General features: G+C 42.2%; 1 protein-coding gene across 7 annotated transcripts in view; it reads right to left on the bottom strand.

Moving 5' to 3' along the window:
- Positions 1 to 19,386, bottom strand: part of LOC129730320 (prolyl endopeptidase FAP) — a 343,985-nt gene that overhangs the window by 55,652 nt on the left and 268,947 nt on the right. For all 7 annotated transcript variants that reach the window (XM_055689577.1, XM_055689578.1, XM_055689579.1 and 4 more), the window contains 2 exons: positions 1,208 to 1,321; positions 265 to 388 (listed from right to left, as the gene is read on the bottom strand). In XM_055689577.1, coding sequence (XP_055545552.1) covers positions 265 to 388; positions 1,208 to 1,321 — 238 coding nt within the window. The remainder of the gene's footprint in view (positions 1 to 264; positions 389 to 1,207; positions 1,322 to 19,386) is intronic.

Below are 19,386 nucleotides of genomic sequence, written 5' to 3'. Positions count from 1 at the left end.
GTAACAAAATATTAAGATTTGTTATAATCCTGATATTTTTGACTGATCGGGTTGAGCTATGAATATAGCCATAACTTTTTCTCGAATCCACAACAAAAATCAATGCACATTATTTGACAACGACTGCGTTTCTGCAAAGAATGTCAAACTTTTCGATTCTCGCGGGAAGGCGTTTTTATTTTGTGGTTCACCAAATGGTTCGAAATGCAGTCCATGATGTATGGAAGGAAATTACGCTAGCAAATAAACTGTACGATCGATTACCTCCTGACAGTACCACATCGGACTTTTGCACAGCGTTACGACCGACAGATTCTGCGGTCGGTTCATCCAAACTACGCTCACTTCAGTTTGCGATACCCAAGCGGCACTGGTGAAATAGTGTTCCCTGTAAGAAGAAAGCAAAGCGAGAAGCAAGAAAAAATTTTAGACGATGCTGCTTAGTAAGCATAAAGTTGGTTTCAACAATGACATGAAAATTTCCAATGATATGATGGGGCGAGAATGCACAACTTTGTTAGAAATATTCGATAACATTTTCGGTGGGAGTTTTCCTCTATCTGGTGAGAAAAGTTATGCTCATTGTAATGTCAATAGTTGAGAGTGATTTGCTTCCTGGATTCGTTGTGAGTTACAAAGTTAGTTTCGATAGAAATGTGTCAAAGTTCACATATATTATTAAGTTTCAACGACTAACAAATGCATTGGTAAAAGTTCTTTCACTATGGTGGAGTAGTGCAGCTAAGAAAATATTGGGAAACTGGTTAGTGCCAGCTGAACTAATGGTTTTAGAGACACTTTGAATGGGGTTTTTAGAATAGAGAAAGCAAAACTGGTCTACTGCACCAGATTGCAGAGTTTTTCTAGAACATCTATATTAAACAGATCTTCATTTTGGATAATACACCTGAAGGGTTACAACCCAAATTGAATAAAAATTACTTTTTACTCGCTTTCTGATTCAAAAATAAAACCCCGCTATTTCGAATCGGATTTTCCTTGTTCAGATCAAATCAAGTTTGTTGCTTCTTAATCTTGTTGTAGCTCTTGCTTCTGTAACCAAACAGAGAGTGTATAGCTGACCACGAGTCACCCAGGCTGGGTATAATCCCGTACAAAACAGCACGAAACCTTCTCAGGTGGCTTACGTTACGGAAGCTTCGGAAAACATAAAAAAAAGCTACTCGCACGAAAAGGATTCACTTACTGATTTAACAAGATCGGTGGCGGCGTTAGTTCGCGCGTCCGTATGCTCTTGGGATCTGCCAAGTCTGCAACTTTTAGCGTGATTGTGGGATTCTTCGTGCCCGGCTTCGGGTATCTGGAAAGAGAGTAAAGCAAACAAAACAGGAAATAAGACATCAGCTGCAAACAGCACGCATCCCCCGGGCCATTCTCACGGGCGAGAGGTGACGCCGAAGATTGAGTTTTGCTGTGGCAAAATAGCAATCGACACCCTGCAAGTGGCAGCATTTTCACGAACATTCTTTGCACTTACACAATAGGACGCGACGCTGAGTGTACAATATTGCTGTTTGCAGAAGCAGAAAAGTTTCAAGTTTTTCATTTTAATTTTCACCAGCTTTTCCAGCACCAGCGTGAAAGCAGCTGGAAACGAGGTTTTTGTGGTGAATCCTTTAGGAGGGGGTTGTTTGGCATAGTTGCAAAGCATTGGTGAAAAGATACGAACAAAAGTTCCGAACAATTGCGCTTTAACATTCATATCATGACAACGGTGTTCAAAACAAAACACTAAATTGGAATGAGGTTCTTAAGGTTTAATTGTTATTTTTGACATAGGGGAATATCTTTGTTAATTGTAGCTGTAAAAGTGAAAATTAGACTTGTTTATTTGTTTATTTTATCTATTTGGTCTATTCACCAACGTGCAAGCAGGTGCTTCAATGGTGTAACTTAAAGCTAACAATAACAATATCTTCAGAGTGTAAATACATATAACGAAACGGGAATACAACATTATGGGTATTCATGTCGAGCTCGTAAACAAATACCCAGCCGTAAAAATACTCACCTCCATTGACGAGTAATGGAAGATACACAGTTTACGGCTGGGTATTCGTATACGAGCTCGATGTGAAGACCCCTATTGTTTCGCAGGGCACGAGATAGCACGTTTAAATTTACTTGCTCCAAGAGAGAGGGGCAGTCTATGCGGCCTTGCAAAACGTCTTCGGTAAATAATGCCCTATGGGAGCTGCATGGCCGCAAGGTCACAGAATCTGCATTGTCAAGCGGATAGTCGTGGGTTCGAATTTTAGTAGAATCAGGCCATTTGATGTCAATAAGAACTTACGAACTTATAGGTAAAGTTTGAGGTCATCCGTGTAAGATAGCTGTGGCCCTTTAATAACTGGGTTCACGTCATAGAGCAGGAAGATAAGCGGTCTTAAGTGACTTCCCTGCGGTATTTCAGACGTACCGTTAAAACAAAAGGATTGGTTATCCCTAATAGTAGCGGTTAGATGGCAACCGGTAAGAAACGATTAGGTGAAGATTCCCGTTGAATCCAAATTTTTTCAAGTTTTGCGACGGCCATGCGATGGCTAAGTTTATCGAAGCAAGCTGTCAAGTCGATGTAAATGACATTCGTCTGTCATACTGTCACTGATGTACGAAGTGAGACAAAGAAAATTAGTGGTGGTGGAGCTACTTGCTGTGAACCATTGTTAATCAGTGCTCATAAAAACATTTCGGTGCTTCATGATGACAAGCTTGTACAGTTTGGCAACAGCACATAGCGAAGTGATTCCACGAACCACGATACTTGCCCACATCCAATGCTAATTTCCAGCATAGCTCCATCTGCATGTCGCTGTTGATTGACGAACTTCCAAAACTGCTTGGGAAGAATTTTGAGCTTTCTCTGTAAGTCGTGTTGATATCGAAGAAAGCATCGTTTCGCCACACTTTTGTATGTGTGGTTGATTTTCACATAGTGAAAAAATTCTTTTCAAATTTTAACTGCCGAAGTTTTCTCGTTTGCCACGGCTCTCGAAACGCAAGATGCTGGCTCTTCTTGTAACGTAACTATCGATAGTATAGGCCAATACGTTGGAGAGAGTTTGAGCGGCGTCTTCGGCATTGACGGAGTCTAAAATAGAGTTGTAGTCGTCCTCGGAGAAAAACTCGGTGGTCCACATAGCGGAAGTCGTAAGACACGGTAGCGGATGCAGCGTCAAGGTCACTTTTTAGTTCGGTGTTTATGGTGCTCATTGTATCTATAAAGCGGATATTAGACCGTAACGAATTTAAAGGCAACCATCTTTAACAAGGAAAGCTTGGGTATTAACATTGCCCGCTGTCTCTTGGAGCAAATCAATTTAAACGTGCAGTCTCGGCCCTGCGAAACAATTCCACTATCGGAACATAACCTTTCTGTTTATTGGGTACATGTTTTGCAGGTAACTGTAAGTATATAGGACAATTGCAGAGCTAGTGCCACACCACAGTACCACAGCTTCTACAGTGACGCAAAGCAGCGGAACGGGGTGTCGGTTTTTTAGTCCTGCGAAATCAGAAAACAAGAGTCATCCGGCTTAGGCCCGTAGATGACCGTATATGTGTGTTGAGGTCTTAACGCAAATTCTTCAAGACCTACGTACGGGCAAACGACAAATCCGATGACGTCAGAGATGCGTTCTATGAAAAGCTTGAACAAACGTATGATGAGTGCCCAAGAGAGGGTGGAACTCTTTCGGCCGGTCATTGGAAGGCATAGCTTTCATTCGTCAGCCAATAAAAAAGACATGAGGCTGATTTGCCGCGACTAGAGGAATGATTATATGTAGCTTCTATTTTTCACATTTGAATATTAGGAAACATACCTGGAGACATCTCAATCGAGAAGCTTGCTCCCAGATCGACCACGTACTTACTGACGGTTGGCTCTTTTCGGATGTTCCTGATGTAAGATCTTTTCGAGGACCAAACATTGACTCTAGACATGATTTCATTGTTTGTAAGATCCGCGCACGGTTGTCGAACGTGCTGAAATCTCGCACAGAGAGGACGATACGTTTTAACATACAGCGGTTGAAACCTAGTTGCATAGCAGAATAATACGTCAGCGTAATGGCTGTTGTGATGCTGAGTACCAGAGAGCGGCGGACGAGAAGAACTGTGCCAGGAGCCGCATGCTTACTGCGGCTACGCGTCAAAACAGAGAGAGAGAGAGAGAGAGAGAGAGAGAGAGAGAGAGAGAGAGAGAGAGAGAAACAGGGAGGCAAGAGCTGCCATAGAAAAAGTCCACCGTTGAAAGAAGCACGAGCACGTGAAGCAGGTGCTTGCCACCAAGGAAGATAACTTTGCTAGAAACGACTGTGTCGGATGCAAACGGCTTTCGGATAAACGGACAGTTGGAGCCAGGTTTAAGGAGCACTTTCAGACATTATTGAATGGTGAGGAGCAAGATGAGCAAAACAAGAGCAGGATGAGGATTATGAGCGATGAACAAGCTATGGAGCCACTTATACAAGAGGAGGTAAAAAGGTGTAAGCTGTAAAATGGTAAGGCCGCTGGGAGGAATGATATCCAGGCCGAACTTCTGGAAGCGGGGTGCGAGCGGCTGTACTATGCGATCTACCAGATCATACTGAGGAACAAATGCGAACGACTGGTTGGAACAACTCATACGCCAAATGTACAACAAGGACCATCGACTGGATTGTTGCAAATTTCAAGGCATTACGTTGCTCAACTCCGCATACAAAGTTATGTTCTTCAGATTGAGACCGTTAACGGAATCATTTGTCGGTGGATACCTGGTTGGTTTTAGTGCTGGGACTATCCGGATTAAAATATCCGGATATCCAACCTTGGATATTCGACAAATATCCATAATTCAGATCAACCGGATATCCGGATATCATCCGACAGGATATCCGGATTTTCGGGTAGTCGGAAATCCGGATATCCGGATATTGTATCCGATCATAGTTTAATGAGAATTATTTATTCATTTATTTATTTATTTATAGTATATCCGGATATCTGACTATTCGATTACTCGTATCCGGATATCCGGACATCCGAATAGTATCCGAATAGCTTCGGATAACCGGATCACGAATATATCCGGTTAAAAGTCCCAGCACTAGTTGGTTTCCGCGACGAAACAAATTTTTACCCTGCGACAGATCCTCGATAAGTTCCGGGAGTATAACTTGCAAACCCACCGTTTGTTTGTCATACGACTCTGTGAAAAGAAACGAGCTGTGGCCGATTATGATGGATAACGGATTTCCAACGGAACTAATTATGCAGAGCCGTATGACGCTGGAGAAATCAAAATCAAATGGTGAGTTGACAGTTTGGAAGGAGCGTCAAATTTACCTCTGGCCCTCACAAGTTCTTATCTCACGCTTCCACGAATCATATGATGTAACAGATTACCAGCTGAAACATGGACACAACTGGTTAGCGATGCTTGGGCAATGTTGTCATCCGACAATAGCTAAGTGGGAAGGTGCGACACGATCATTGGCGCGTTAGCAATACTCCGACCGCAGAGGAAATGCTTCGCAGACGTCCGAGTTGTCTGTTTAATAAGAAACAGCGTCTGATCTGCTAGGAGTGGTAGTTAGAAGTACCTTCTTTCTGCGCAAAGATATCGACGAAGCAAATCGACCACGTTCTAATCAACGGTAAACTATTCTCAGTCGCCTGCGCTTAAAAATCTCGACGGTGCGCCCGCCACGACCAAACATTGGGTAACTACGGGACGCCGAAGTTGCACGGGAGTACGAGCAGCGGCTGGAAGCAACATTGCCAACTGAAGAGCAGCTTAGCACAGCTACTCTTGAAGATAACTGAAGGGACCAACTTCAGCCATAGTTTGTACTGCTGTAGCGTTACTTGCTTCACTAGCTCCGAACAGGAGAAACGACTGGTTTAGCGACGAGTGCAAACAGTTGGTGGAGAGAAGAATGCAGTACGAGCGAGAAGAAACACCGAACAAGGGCGATCGTAGAGCGCTACCGATGCGCAAGGAACAGGCGAAGCTTGGTGTATGAAAGAAGAAGCGCCAGCAGGAAGATTGAGATCGCGAGGCGATGGAGGAGCTGTACCGTGCGAATGACACACGAAAGTTCTACAAGAAGCTGAATAGTTCCCGCAAAGGCTATGTGCCACAAGCTGACATGTGTAGGGACCTGGACGGCGACCTACTCACTACCAAGTGTGAGGTGATTGAAAAGTGGAAGCAGAACAATGATGAGCTTCTTAACGGCGATTTAGCAGAGGACGACGGCGAAGTGGTAATAGATCTCGGTGTACGCGCAGATGAAGATAGAATTCCAGCCTCTAGCCTCCAGGAGGTCAAAGAGGAGATCAAAGCAACATTCTCAGCGAGCTGCTGAAGTACGGTGGCGAATCACTGGGTTATTGCCAAAATTTGGAAGGAGAAGGTAGTAGTGAAGGAATTGATGGAGGGTACAGTGTACCCCATCTACAAAAATGGCGACCGTGCAATCACGTTGCTGAGCGCCGTACCAGTGGTATGATATTCAGGGGGTCCGTTCAGCTCTTTGGCTTCGTCGATGACATCGACATCGTAGCACGAACCCTTGAAGATGATGTATCGAAGACTAAGTACATGAGAGGAAGAGGTTCCAGAGAAGACAGCATCAACTTCCCATCATGAATTCATATTGGCGGTGATGAAATCGAGGTAGTAGACGAGTTCGTATATCTGGATCAGTGTTTCAAAAGCGGAAATTCGTGAACTTCATTATTTTGGGACGTTTGTGTACATATTAGCCTTTCGATATGTTCTGATGACTTTTATCGTTTTTGCTTTCACATTTTATGGAATATTCGCCATTTTGTTCTTTAAGGTAAAAGTGAATTTAGAAAAATTAACTTTTTTATTTCAACCGATAGCGAATAAATACGTTCTACAATGTTGTAGTATCTAAAATTTCAATGAAGTTTGCTTAAGACATCAAGTTGCCATGACTTCATTTTATTGAGATATGAGGAGCTCTTTGGAAGTAGTACCTTAAAATAAGTTTTTTGAACTTTTCTATAGTTTATCCACATTATATAACATGGGTATGTTCAGCAAAGTTTAAGATAATAGTATAACAAACAACTTTGCATTAGACACTTATGCGTTTAGATCTCATTTGTAGTAGATGCTATGATTATTAAGTTAAAAAAGGTTCTTTTTCAAAATGTTATTGATAAGTAGGTTGCAAACCGTTACTCTTGCAACAATTTCCATCTAAAAGCCTGAAGTTTGGTCTTTAATAATTGTGGAGATAATCAGTGGCCGTCAGTTGCCTGAAGCATGCGGTGGCTTTAGGTTTTTTATGATTGTTGACTCCAAAAAATCAGTTTTTCAGGTTTATCCTTGTTTTATCCACGTTATACCACTTAGGTATGTTCAGCAAAGTTTTCGATAATAGCAAAATAAGCAATTTTGCTTAAGTTACCAAAATGCATAATGCTTTTCAATGGAAGATGCTATGATTCTTCTGGTAAACCTTTAGAACGTTCAACTAAGCAGGCTGTAAACCGCAACAATCATAGCAACCCACGTTTTCTCGCCGGAAATTAAAATCTGACACCGTGTCTTTAGTTTTCGATTGGATTGTGGTTTTATTGTTAGAAATTGATATAACATGGATAAAATAAGAATAAACCTGAAAAACTGATTTTTAGACTGGTGACTGCTGACAACGATACCAGTAGAGAAATTCGTCGACGCATTATGGCAGAAAATCGCTTACTTTGAACTCCGGAGGACACTCCGCTCGAAAGAATTCAGCCGCCACACAAATTTTACCATCTACAAAACACTGATCAGACCGGTAGTCCTCTACGGCCACGACCCCTGGACCATGCTCATGCACTTCAGCCTGGAGCCAATTGGTAAGTAAAGGTAAGCCGGGATCGAAATCATGCGTCGGATAACTGTCGAGACATCAGTCGCGTTCGTAACGTTGGATGGACTAAAGCAGGGGGATGCGATCTTTTACTTACTATTCAACATCGCCCTTGAAGGTGCAGTACGAATAGCAAACCTGCAAAGAAACGATACGATCATCACGAAATCTCACATGCTCCTTGGTTTTGCAGACGACATTGATATCATCGGTATCGACCATAGGGTCGTGGAGGACGCCTTCAGGTCTTTTAAGAGGGAAGCAGCGAGGTTTAAGCTCTGCCAAAACAAAGTACATGGTAGCTGGCAGTGAGCGTGGGAGCTCCGGTGGTGTTGGTGGAGATTGATGGGGATCGAATGGGGAATGAAGTGGTTGATGATGTCGCTTATCTTGGTACATTCGATTATCCTGTGACATGTAAAAACGATATGAGCCGTGAAGTGAAACGACGAGTTGCAGCTGCAAACACGGCTTTCCACGGGCTACCTGGGCTGGACATGTAGCCAGGATGCCTGGTGAATGGCTACTTAAAATAGAAGAAGCCTTACATCTCTAAAACCGGTAAACTTGAGACTTCCAAATCCCGCTTGAATGCTTCACTGCATTTCACTAACAAAGCTTACAATAAACGATATGTCAAAAGCAAAACGATAAAATGATGGAGTAATAAAATGCAGTTATTTACCAAAAATAAATCACTTTTCGGGTAGAAGTAGACAATACAGAGACATCTAAGGGCACCATGTTATTTTTGACATCAATGTTTTCTGTATTGCATCTTTGACGCTTATAGACAAGTTGGGAAGATAATTTCATCATTATCATCATCATTATCTGAAGGCATTTCCAAACCATTTATCACGAAAAGGATGAGTAATCAAATGTCAAATGTTACAAGGCATGGGTCGCGGGGTCAATAAATCTCATTTTTCTGACGCTTATTCGTTGACAATCTCAAACCAGCGGTCGAGACAAAATATTCGTAAAGTCTGTAAGTTTTTTTTTATCAAACAGCCTCTTTAGGGCCGTTAAAAATCGGCTCTCGTTTAACTGAATTGCAGTCCTACAGCGTAAAATGAATGATAATGGAGCGGCATGCCTCTGTAATGATGGGATGTTTATTACGTAGAAATATATTCCCAGTAACGCAATATGCTGGAGCCATTCGAATGCGCAAAAGAGAAACAACATGAAGGATATGAAAATATCAGACACAACTTCCGGTTCCTAAAGATGGACGTTAATCATTGTGATTCATTTTTATGGGCGAGCTGAAAATAGACGAGAACAAACGATTCTTGCTAATGCATGCCACTGTGACTGGCATTCGTGTTTCGGTATGCCGACGATGGAGTGCGCCTTATGGCCGACGATCAGAATTGATTTTCAAGACATTTTCCTTTATATTTCGCAGTTAGCTTGAAGAATTGACGCTCTAGCAAAAGGTGTCAATATTGTCACTTTTCATATTTGCGGAAGGAGATATTTTTAGCACCGATGGACTGAGATGACATCGCATATATTTTTCTTGGAACCAGCTATCCGAAACGAATCTTCTTGTATTTAGCGAATAAAATATCATAATCATGCATTCTAGCTTTGAATTTGCTCTGCTTAAGAAGTCTAGATGCATGCTGAGGAAACTAAAAAAACATCTATTTTATCTTACGTTACAGTAATTCCATTACTTTCCCTTTTTTAATGAAGAACGCAATTACTATACTTAATCATTCGGTTTTCTTTAGTACAGTATTATATTTGCTCAATTTCCCTCATCACGCTATCGATCATCGGTCAGAACGCGCTATCCCATGACATTGAGTTATCCATTCAGCTTTACAGTCCGATGCATTTCTTGGTTCGCCCTGCGGTGGACATCCTCATCAGTTGTAATTACGATAATTTCATCCGGCTTGTAATCCGTGCTCATTAATATCAGCTGTTTTTGTACCGCGGGGCATGAATTGCGAAATTCTTCCTCCAGGAGTCGATTACTGTGTCCTGTGATCTGTGACATTCCGGCCAGCTCCAGCACTTTTCATGTTCGGTGCAACTTGCATACCAACATTCAACAACAATTGACATCAGTGTCAGTGAAAGCGCTAGATGGGCGTGTTGGCAATTTCAATAATACATAAAAGCTTTAAAACCGTTGGTCCAACGGCGTTGGGGAAGGGACTACCATTTGGGCCGAGTGCGAGAATTGTCGGTTGGTAACAAATCCCGCTGGACGAGCGACATCAGGTGCTGATGTTGAGGACCGGAATGCTGACGGAAAGTGGACAAGGATTTGATTATATATATTTTTTATCAGATGCAGAGATTGTGTGCATGGCGATTGAAAATTGGAAAACTGATGAACCGCTGAGCGGAAAATTGAAATTGATGGAATTCGGAAAATTTACCAGCTGTTCGTTGCACCGTTTATGTCGAAGTGTGATTAATGATTTTTGAATTGAACTTGAGTTAAACACAGATTCGTATATGCCAATTGTTAATCCTAGTGATAAAAGTTTATGGTGAGATTTTTTGACGCATAAAATGCAATTCAAATGCCAACGGGTAAATATGACGAAATTTTACAAACAAAATTAATTACAGTCAAACATGAATAAGCAATGTATTTGTTTTTGGAATACTCAGATATACTTCAGTATCTTTAGGTATTGATAGTGGTTGGGAGTAGTTTTTTTAAATTCAGTTGAAAGTTGTGTATGCAATGTAAATGCAACACCCGAAATTCGAGCAGAACCCAAAAGGGTCGACGGATCATGAGCTAGTGTGATCTTTATTGGAAGGAATTAGCGGTTTCTGATGATACTGCAGATTTTGATTGAAAAAAAAATTAAACTATATCCTATATTTAAAAGTCCTGATGAACATGATTGATTTATTTCACAGCAGCATATCAAACCCTTCGTTTCAAATGTTTCCATTCTCCTGTCTGCCCCCACGAAATCAATTGCTGCGTTGGTACGCTATTGGCGTCCGTTTCCGATGATAACCAACTTGAAATGAGACGTTGATTTTTCGCACACTAGTGAGATTTTGATTGGTTGAATTATGCCAAATTGTTGAGTTTCATGTCAACTTTTCAACTCAACTTTTTTATCATTAGACACAAGACCCAAAAACGAAGCGAATATGCGTAGGTTCGGTTAGGAGACATTCAAAAACCATGATATTGATGTATGTATTTGAATTTAGGAACTGCAATCTATTTTTTTTAAATATGATGTATGCTTTGAAGGTTGTTGCATAGCGTGATTTTTCTTGCATTATTATTTGGTTCGGCAAGATTCAAACAAAGATAAAATATATCTATTGAATGTATATTGTCCCCTGCTAACTGCTTCATTAGCAGTGAATCGTAATGAAGAATCTCCACGAAATGTTTTTTCCCTTTCCGTTTTCTTAGCCTTCATGCCCGGAAACTATTTGTTCTCGTAACACAACATTTCCTACGAGTTCATGTGCGTCACTATTGTTTAAGAGTTTCCGTCAGGATAAGTTTCTATTTGACCTACACGACGACACTAACAGCTAACCGTAGATCCCATTCAGACTCCAATGGTTCTGTTCTGTTGTGGGTCGTGAAATGGCACAGGCTTCGTAAGAGGGAAATGAACAAATGTGAGTTCCGCAGTTGTTTCCTTCCCCACTCAACCCGAATCAACTAGGTGACCGATTCGGGAAGGCTAAAATGTTTTGTTTGTGCCTCGATCTGGTTCCACAATGGCAAATGGTAGCGGTCGTCGTCACAATAGCTCCCTTGTGGTGTCAGCGTACAAGCCTGGTTGGTTGGCGTTCCGTTTTGCGGGTTTGCACAAATTTCTATCCGCTTCTCGCAAGCGGAGGGATCCGTTGACATCGCAATATACTTTTATTGTATTTATCTTGCCACGGTTTGCCGAAAGAAACGCGCCGCAATCTCTTCGAAGTACACAAATATTACGAAAAGCTGGACGTTTGGTACTAATGATTGTTGGATGTTTTGTCTTTTTCAGTTTGTGTTGTGTATATGATCAATTGTAGTTAATACTCGTAAACGTTTATTGTTAGTGGCGGAAGGAAAATCAGGAAAAGCCCAAAATGTTGGTCTGACGTAATGCAAATTCAGCTAGAATCTGGAATAACGGAATAATTGACTCTGTCTTTGTACAGAAATCACTTGATATAATTTTGTTGCTATAAGCAGAGTAGATAATATCAAATGTGGCTTAGTTGAAATTGGTATCCTTGTTAATATCATATTTTATTTGAAAGTTACTAACCATTCATTGTTTACTCATACCTCTGCGAGTATTGTTTGATCAATCCATTGATATTAGTTTTTTTCAAAATTCTCGATAAATGTATAGACCAATATATATAATTGTAAATGTTTCATTATTCAGAACACTGCCACATATTACATTTTAAAATTCAAATAGATTTGAGATTAAATAAAAAAATGTAGGCGTAGAGGATGAATCCTGTCCATTCTTTTCCTGTAGTGCAGGTTCATAAAACTGAAGGACAGTGTAGCAAAAGTTAACCAACTCACTGCTTGCCTAAATGATTGCCATAAATTTTTAGTGTCTGCTTTATTTCATGATGCCACCCTCGAAACCATACTACGCTACGGTTGAGAATTCATAGTGTCATACTAACAGTCGTAAACTATTAACTCTCGAAACCATCCACATGCTGCAAACATTGTTCATGTGAAGTGGCGATTGCATAACATTTGCTTTAACAACAAAAAAGTGCAGAATTTGAATTGCCGTTCAAAAGTTTCAAAAAAAAAAAAAATGAGTATATTTTTTCTTTTCTTCATCTATAGTTTATTTGACACGGCACAAATACAATTCAATGTTTAACGGCGCCAATTATATCTGGTAGCTTACTTTCTAAAGTATCTTAATAACTAAAAGCAAATTTTTTATCCTCGCTGCCGACTACGAGCTGAAACTAAATCTAACTTAAAGCTAGAATATTTTGCATTAAAAGCACAGGTTTGCTGTTTGATGATTTTCTTTGCCATAGGTTAGCAGCATATTAAAATTGTTCCGCTGCTGGGCCAAGATATTACGGACTGGCATATTGGGTTGTTTCCATCGGGCCTTGAGAGTGCGGGTCTGATTGCTGTTTCCGGATCCAGGGTCTTAACGTGTTCTTGTCGTTTGGTTGGATGTAGGCTGAAGGGGATAGGACTAAACTGGGGCGTGGATCTATTTCAGGAAAACGTATATATGGGACATGTAGGATAGGTCACGGCTCGCCAAGACATCACGAACAGGAACAGCCGGCTGCCTACCTTCGGCCTGCAGGGAAGCTATTAATCTAGACCTGGCGTCACGGTGTACAGGGCATGACCAAACAACGTGCTCTATGTCGGGATAACCTTCACCACAGGCACAGATACCACTCTCCCCGAGCCCAACACGACGGAGATGCGCGTCAAATCTATAGTGATTGGACATAAGCCGGGACATCACGCAAATGAAATCCCGACCTACATCCAACCCCTTGAACCACGGGTTCGACGACACCTTGGGGATTATGGAATGTAACCACCTTCCCAGTTCCCCCTTGGTCCAAGAATTTTGCCAACTGATGATCGTATTCTGACGTACAAATGCGAAAAATTCATTAAAGGCAATTGGTCTTTCATAAATATCACCGTTTGTTGCGCCCACCTTAGCCAAAGAGTCCGCTTTCTCATTACCCGGTATCGAGCAGAGAGAAGGGACCCACACTAAGGTAATCTGAGTAGATTTTTCGGATAAAGCACTCAGATGTTCCCGTATTTTCCCCAGGAAATACGGAGAGTGCTTAACATCTTTCATCGATCGGAGAGCCTCAATGGAACTGAGACTGTCCGTAAAGATGAAATAATGGTCCGTGGGCATTTTTTCGATAATCCCTAGGGTGTACTGAATTGCAGCTAATTCTGCGACGTAAACAGAAGCAGGATTATCGAGCTTATGGGAGATGGTTAAATTGTTATTGAAGATACCGAAGCCAGTGGACCCATCAAGAAGTGATCCGTCAGTGTAGTACATATTGTCGCAGTTAATGTTTCGATATTTATTGGAAAAATTTTTAGGGATCTGCTGCACGCGTAAATGATCCGGGATTCCACGAGTTTCTTTTATCATGGATGTATCGAAAAACACAGTAGAATCAGAAGTATTTGATAAGTCGACACGATTTGGAATATTCGAAGAAGGGTTAATATTTTGGGACATGTGATTGAAATACAATGTCATAAAACGGGTTTGAGAATTAAGTTCGATTAACCTTTCAAAATTTTCAATCACGGGACGGTTCAAGACCTCACATTTGATTAGAATACGAGAAGACAGGCTCCAGAAGCGGTTTTTCAATGGTAGTACTCCAGCTAAGATCTCCAAACTCATCGTATGGGTCGATTGCATGCAACCCAAGGCGATACGCAAACAACGATATTGTATTCGCTCCAGTTTGATCAAATGTGTGTTTGCTGCGGAGCGGAAGCAGAAACACCCGTACTCAATAACAGACAGTATCGTTGTTTGGTAAAGCCTTATAAGGTCTCCTGGGTGGGCTCCCCACCATTGTCCGGTTATTGTACGAAGAAAATTCACTCTTTGTTGACATTTTTTCATCAAATACCTCACGTGACAACCCCAGGTGCCTTTAGAGTCGAACCAGACACCAAGATATTTGTGTACCAAAACCTGAGAAATCGTTTTACCCATTAATTGTGTTTGAAGCTGAGCAGGTTCATGCTTCCTAGGAAAAACTACTATCTCAGTCTTCTCCGGAGAGAATTCGATACCTAGCTGTAAAGCCCAAGCAGACAAATTGTCCAAGGTATCTTGCAATGGTCCTTGCAAATCGGCAGCTTTGGCTCCTGTAACAGAGGTTACACTGTCGTCTGCAAGTTGTCTTATCGTGCATGAATTTGCCAGACATTCGTCGATGTCATTTACATAAAAGTTGTAAAGAAGGGGGCTTAAACATGAGCCCTGGGGAAGACCCATGTAGCTAATGCGAAAAGTTGCCAAATCGCCGTGCGTAAAATGCATGTGCTTTTCGGACAACAAATTGTGCAAAAAAATGTTCAAAACTGGAGAAAATCCTTGTCGGTGAAGTTTACCCGAAAGAATGTCAATAGAAACGGAATCAAAAGCCCCCTTAATGTCCAAGAACGCAGACGCCATTTGTTCTTTGCGAGCATACGCCAGCTGAATATCTGTTGAAAGCAACGCAAGACAATCATTCGTCCCTTTGGCGCGGCGGAAGCCAAATTGAGTATCTGATAGTAGACCATTTGATTCGACCCAATGGTCTAAACGACGGAGTATCATTTTTTCCATCAATTTCCGGATACAGGATAGCATTGCAATCGGCCTATAAGAGTTGTGATCAGAAGCTGGTTTCCCTGGTTTTTGGATGGCGATCACCTTCACTTGCCTCCAATCTTGCGGTACCAGTTTTGCTCCAGGAACTTATTGAACAAGTTCAACAAGCGCCTCTTGGCATTGCCGGGTAGATTCTTCAACAAGTTGAATTTGATTCTATCTAACCCAGGCGCGTTATTGTTACAGGACAGGAGGGCAACTGAAAATTCTGCCATCGTAAAAGGTGATTCTATTGCGTCGTGACCCGGAGACGTATCGCGAACAAAGTTTTGCGCAGGAACAGAGTCCGGACATACTTTCCTGGCAAAATCAAATATCCACCGACTTGAAGACTCCTCGCTTTCGTTGACCGTTACGCGATTCCGCATTCTTCGGGCTGTGTTCCAAAGAGTGCTCATCGATGTCTCCCTCGACGTCTCGTTCACGAACCGACGCCAATATCCGCGTTTCTTTGCTTTAGCCAGGCTTTTAAGCTTGGTATTAAGCTCCGAATACCGTATATAGTCGTCGGGTATACCTCCCTTCTGGAAGGCCAAAAACGCGTCGGATCTTTGCGTGTAGACATCGGAGCACTCTTGGTCCCACCACGGAGTGGGAGGCCGTTCTTTGATCGTTACGCCGGGATATTTCTTCGTTTGGGCTTGCAACGCGGCGTCGAGAATCAAGCCCGCGAGGAGGTTGTATTCTTCAAGTGGTGGATGATGTTGAATCGACTCGACCGCTTTTGAAATCATTTCCTCGTATAACTTCCATTCGACATTCCGTGTGAGGTCATACGGAATGTCAATTGGTCGCATGCGAGTTGACCCGTTATTAATTGAAATAAGAATAGGCAGATGGTCGCTACCGTGAGGATCGAGGATTACCTTCCATGTGCAATCCAACCGTAGCGACGTCGAACATAAGGATAGATCCAAAGCGCTTGGGCGCGCTGGAGGTTTCGGGATACGTGTCATTTCACCGTTGTTTAAAATAGTCATGTCGAAGTCATCGCAAAGGTTATAGATTAAAGAGGAGCGGTTATCATTGTAAGGGGAACCCCAAGCCACACCATGAGAGTTGAAGTCTCCCAAAATCAAACGTGGCGAGGGAAGAAGTTCTATTAAATCAAAGAGCAGCCGTTGCCCAACCTGTGCTCTGGGAGGAATATATATTGAGGCAATACAAAGCTCTTTACCTTGTATTGTCATTTGACATGCGACAACTTCGATGCCTGGAATCGAGGGGAGGTTAATACGATGGAAAGAATAGCACTTTTTAATCCCTAAAAGTACTCCTCCATATGGGGTGTCTCGATCAAGGCGAATAATATTAAAATCATGGAAGTTGAGATCAATATTTGAAGTAAGCCAAGTTTCACAAAGGGAAAATGCATCGCATTTGTTTTTATTTATCAAAACTTTAAACGAATCAATTTTTGGTAAAATACTTCTACAATTCCACTGTAAGACAAAGATAGAATCCTTCATATACGCGGTTGAATTAGGCATCGAAAGATACAATCGCTGCAAGGAGGGGCGATTGGGCAGTCAACTGCTTCAAAAATGATGTAACTGTTGGGAGGAATGCTGTGAAAAAAATTTTAATTGGATCGGGTAGATTGAAATTTTCAAAAATCCAGTCCACAATGTCAGAAAATTTCACTAATCCAGAGTTTGTTTCATCAACTGGATGTGCAAAAGGAACAACTGGGGTTTTAGATGTTCCTGGCAGTGCTGGGAACTCCTTCTGGGACTTTAAATTTGCAAGCCCAGGAGGAGTTTGCTTCGGTTTTTCCGCAGCACTGTTTGGTTTGTTCGTACTTTTCGTTACACTTTGGGAAATCTTAGGACCTTTACGGGGAAGTTTAGGAGAAGAAACATTTTTCCTCTTCCTAGACTCCACAGGATTGGCATAAGATGTTCCCGCTGATGAGTCGTCAGAATCGGTTTCATCAGAGGACAACAGATCAAAGGGGTTCGATGTTATGGTAGAAGTGGTCACGGTCTTCTTTAGCATCTCAGCATAAGAACGCTTTGAACGCTCCTTAAGTGACCGCTTGATTTTATCTCTGCGCTGCATGTACACCGGGCATGTGGAGAGCTCATGCTGGTTTTCCCCACAGTGAATACATTTTTCAGCATTAACACTGCAAGAATCTTCCGCATGAGTCTCCCCACACTTGCTACATCGTGCCTTATTGCAGCAGTAGGCGGCTGTGTGGCCTAACTGCTTGCAATTGGTGCAATTCATAACACGGGGTACATACAATCGCACAGGCAGACGAACCCGGTCGATCGAGACGTGGCTAGGGAGTGCAGATCCGGCAAACGTAACGCGAAACGAGTCTGACGGAGTGTAAACTTTTTTACCGCCGACGAGAGACATGGACCGCAATTGCTTACAATCCAAAATCTTCGCCTGTGTTTCGGTATTTTTGAAGCAACCGGTTGCGCTTTTTAGGATACACTCGACAGACAGACTCGAATCGGTTATGACACCGTCGATCTCCACGTCTCGTGCGGGTATGTAAACGCGATACTCGCGTGTGAAGAGCTCAGAGCAAGCGATAGCATTGGCCTGTGCCAGATCACTGACCACGACACGGAGCTTGTTAGGTCGGACCTTGGAAATTTCGGTCACGGCCCTGTACCCCTTCGTCAGGTCTTTAGAAATTTGCAGTATGTTTAATCGCTTTGAATTCACTCCTGCCTTTGGACGAAAATAAACAGTATAGCTGCCCTGTTGAGATCCGTCCGGGTAAAGCCTGGGGCGTGGGGGGACTGGAGAATGAACAGGGGAGGGGGTAACAGAAGGGTCAGGGTCAAGGGGGTTCGGGGATGGTGGCACGGGAGGCGAGGGATCTATATCCATCGCGCTAAATGTAGCGCATTAGCGCACTAGCGCCGACAAGAACACGTACCTATTTACTTCTTCCTTCCAGCAGTGGTTGTCCGATCGTTCGAAGCTGCACCCAAAGCAGCCAGCAGCACCAGTACAGCAGCACCAATACAGCCAGCAGCAGTGAGCCGGGTGTGAGATCACTCAGCACACTCGACTGTCAACTGATGGCCTTGAATTAGAAAGATCTATTCACTGTGCACAGATCAAAACTGCAGCTGGTATTTTGCACCAATACAGCCAAAGTTGCGAGCCGGGTACAGAACGTAGCGACACAACTCACAATCTAGTTGGCATTTAGCGCGAATAATACACTCTTTTGTTTGGCTATTCGTACACACGGACCGGATTGTAATAGAACGACCACTTTGCACGTCCGTTTCTGTCGAGTGTTCGACGCGGAATGATGAAAAAATGAGTATATTACAAATGTGTTTCATTTGTTGCGTGGGTTTAACTTAGAACAAACTGAAATGCTTGTTTAGGGAGAAAACTTGATTTGAACCATTCTATTCGAAAAAGTTAATATTCTGATGGTGGCAATCACTCAGCGTAGACCAGAACGGAGTCCTCGTGGTGAACGTGCTGCCGTATATCGAAATGTTCTTGTGGCCACAGCGATGTTGGATCAGGAATCTGTTTTGTGTATATTGAATGCTGATGGAAAATCGCTGCCGACACGCCAGTTTCTGTGAAGGCAGCCTTGAACTGATCGCGACGACGAATAAAAAATGGTGGTGTTAAGCATAGATATGGATGCTAGAACCAAATCGTGTAGCTAACTGTGTGGCATTCAAATTCATGTAGTGATTGATTTCTAAACGTACTTTGCCGACCGTTTTATGTGTTATGTAGAAAAGGATTCTCGTGTATTGAAATGTAGATGAATAGATTACAAATAACGTAAAACATCATTCTCTTTTTAAAGATTTTTTTATTCCATTCGAAGGCTCTGAATGCAGTGATAAAAATCAATTATCATTTTGTTATCGTTAATTACTAACCACCAACCAACAATCACACAGTATTCATCATTCAAATTCAATAGGGTGGGGAAAGGTGATCGATTTTCCAGAACCAAGTTTTTTTGGTTCATTCTGGGGCTCCAAACAACCCTGAACTTACCGGAAGTCGATTGGTTTGGTCTCCGCTTGGCGCATTGCATTTCAAATTTGTATGAAAATTAATATGAGAAAACCTACTTTTTT

The sequence above is a fragment of the Wyeomyia smithii genome, chromosome 3 (assembly GCF_029784165.1).
Source record: "Wyeomyia smithii strain HCP4-BCI-WySm-NY-G18 chromosome 3, ASM2978416v1, whole genome shotgun sequence".
Classification (NCBI taxonomy): domain Eukaryota; kingdom Metazoa; phylum Arthropoda; class Insecta; order Diptera; family Culicidae; genus Wyeomyia; species Wyeomyia smithii.
This window is presented reverse-complemented; position numbering and strand designations above follow the sequence as displayed.